General features: G+C 30.3%; 1 protein-coding gene across 1 annotated transcript; it reads right to left on the reverse strand.

Moving 5' to 3' along the window:
• Nucleotides 1–568: 568 nt before the first annotated feature.
• On the reverse strand, nucleotides 569–1,704 carry LOC121128055 (uncharacterized). Its single transcript, XM_040723624.2, has 2 exons — nucleotides 1,150–1,704; nucleotides 569–1,072 (listed from the first exon to the last, which is right to left on the reverse strand). Exons 1-2 carry the CDS (start codon nucleotides 1,606–1,608, stop codon nucleotides 725–727), a joined length of 807 nt encoding a protein of 268 aa, XP_040579558.1. The 5' UTR covers nucleotides 1,609–1,704; the 3' UTR covers nucleotides 569–724.
• Between the last annotated feature and the right edge of the window lie 333 nt (nucleotides 1,705–2,037).

Genomic DNA, 2,037 nt, shown 5'->3' on the forward strand with positions numbered 1-2,037 from the left:
CAATAAATCTTTATTTAATTCTATCTAATCGCTTTAAGAATAAAAAAAGACATAACCCTTACATTAAATACTACTTGATGCCAATGATAAACAGCGATATCTAAATATAATCAAAGTAATATATACTGAAAATACCTATAAAAAGGCTAATTTTGCACAATTTTTTCATCGATTATGGACGATAAAAGTAGGATAATTATTGGGAAATATCTTATTTTTTCTTAAGGTCAATTATTAACCTTGATTTTTCCCAATGTAAAAGTCAACTTTTTATCAACACAATGGGAATAAGATTATATTGTTACACAGTCATACGCTGTTACATCGTTAATAACATGTTTTAAAAAGATTTCATTGTCAGATATATAATAAAACTAGGTAATGGAGTGATATCCTTTTGATAGACAGTAAGATTTAAGGCCTTTTAATTGTTATAAAAGTTGAATGTTTAGGGCCCCATAATGACGTCACTTAAAAAAATATAAACCTAGTTTTACGCAAGCAACAAATGTGCGCATTATTGTGAAAAAAGGCCTTCTTTGAAAATGAAAAACAAAAGAAAAACCAGTTTTGGAGATTTTTTTAGCTATTATTAGTAATAACAATAAACAAAAGTGAATTATGTATGTCAAACTGCAAAAAATGTAAAAAAAAAATACTGATAATGTATTAAATAAAATCATTTAAACAATAACATTTAAATATCTCTAAAATAATCATTAGCTTAAACAACTTCTAATTCAACTTTTCCCACCCAGGATGACTCCGGCTTGATCACAACTCTATCTATTGCGTTTGCAGGTTCTACACACACCATGTTTGTATATTCTTCATCGCCAAAGTCGGACATTTTCTTTGCATTTTCAATCCAAGGATTCCAGACTACCACATCCTTGATACCAGATTTCTTTATTTGAATAGAATGTCCATTTTGAGCACCATGGAGAGTAATTACATCCGGAGCAGATAAGTAAATACTATCTGTGGAATCAGAGATCGTAACTTTTGGCCTAGACTCATTGGTTTTAGCCCCACCCTTTACTTTGTCGATATATTCGAGATTGTTCAGTCCCTATAACCAATATTAAGTTCATTATAAATATATATTAGTGGTTAATTGAGACATAATTAAATTTGATTAATACGAACCTCAATTGCACATTTTTTAACATCAGGAACGTTAAAATACGTATGAAAACAGAATGTAAAGTCAAATTCCTTCACTGATTTATTATGAACTTCCATTTGAAAAGACAATTTCTTGTCTTCGAGGACTTTGATCGTATAAATGAATTCAAAATTATACGGCCAGAGTTTGAGAGTTTCATCATCGTGTTGCAAAATGGCTACAGCAGTATTATCGTCTTTTTTGGTCAACTTCCAAGGCTTACTACGTGCAAAACCATGCTGAGGGCCAGCAGTCCAGGGTCCAAATTGAGGGAAACAAATGGGTATTCCTCCTCGGATGGCTTTGGATCCATCCGTTATAGCTTTTGAAGAAAGGAAAAGTAAATCCACATTGTTGTATTTCCATCCGATAACAGTTGCACCAAAAGGATGGATGTCCACTTGGCTTGAGCTACTTCCAATTTTTAATACTGTATCCATGACTGTTACTCAGATCTACTTTGAATTTGTAAGTGAAAGTGTTGCGTTGTCGACTTTTACTTCAAATGACAAGATCATATCAAAGTCAAAAACAGTAATAATGACGGAAATATTATACATAAAACATCGCGCAACCTTTTAATTTATTCCACGATTTTTTTTCTGGGGCATGTTCATATTTTAATGTTAAAGTAATTTTTTAATTTAATTGATATCCTTAAACCTATGCCTAATTCAAAAAATAGTTAAATGCTTCTCATTGTCTGATTTTTTTATTCTTCCTTTCGTATAAAATATAAATTTGTTAAGGCAAAAACAATATTATATAAAGTGAGAGTAAACCTCATAAAACGAGACAAAATACTTTTTCTTGACTATGAGATAATTTTACTAGTTTCAAGAATATAAAATTTAATTATCACTAAAAAA

This window comes from Lepeophtheirus salmonis, chromosome 13 (genome assembly GCF_016086655.4).
Source record: "Lepeophtheirus salmonis chromosome 13, UVic_Lsal_1.4, whole genome shotgun sequence".
NCBI classification, from domain to species: Eukaryota; Metazoa; Arthropoda; class Copepoda; order Siphonostomatoida; family Caligidae; genus Lepeophtheirus; species Lepeophtheirus salmonis.

Bases quoted from the DNA above. Each gene is read 5' to 3' on its own strand.
- LOC121128055 (XM_040723624.2), bottom strand. From the start codon at position 1,608: ATGGATACAGTATTAAAAATTGGAAGTAGCTCAAGCCAAGTGGACATC. The intron at 1,073-1,149 runs GTTCGTATTAAT...TATTGGTTATAG, and splicing joins TTAAAAAATGTGCAATTGAG to GGACTGAACAATCTCGAATA.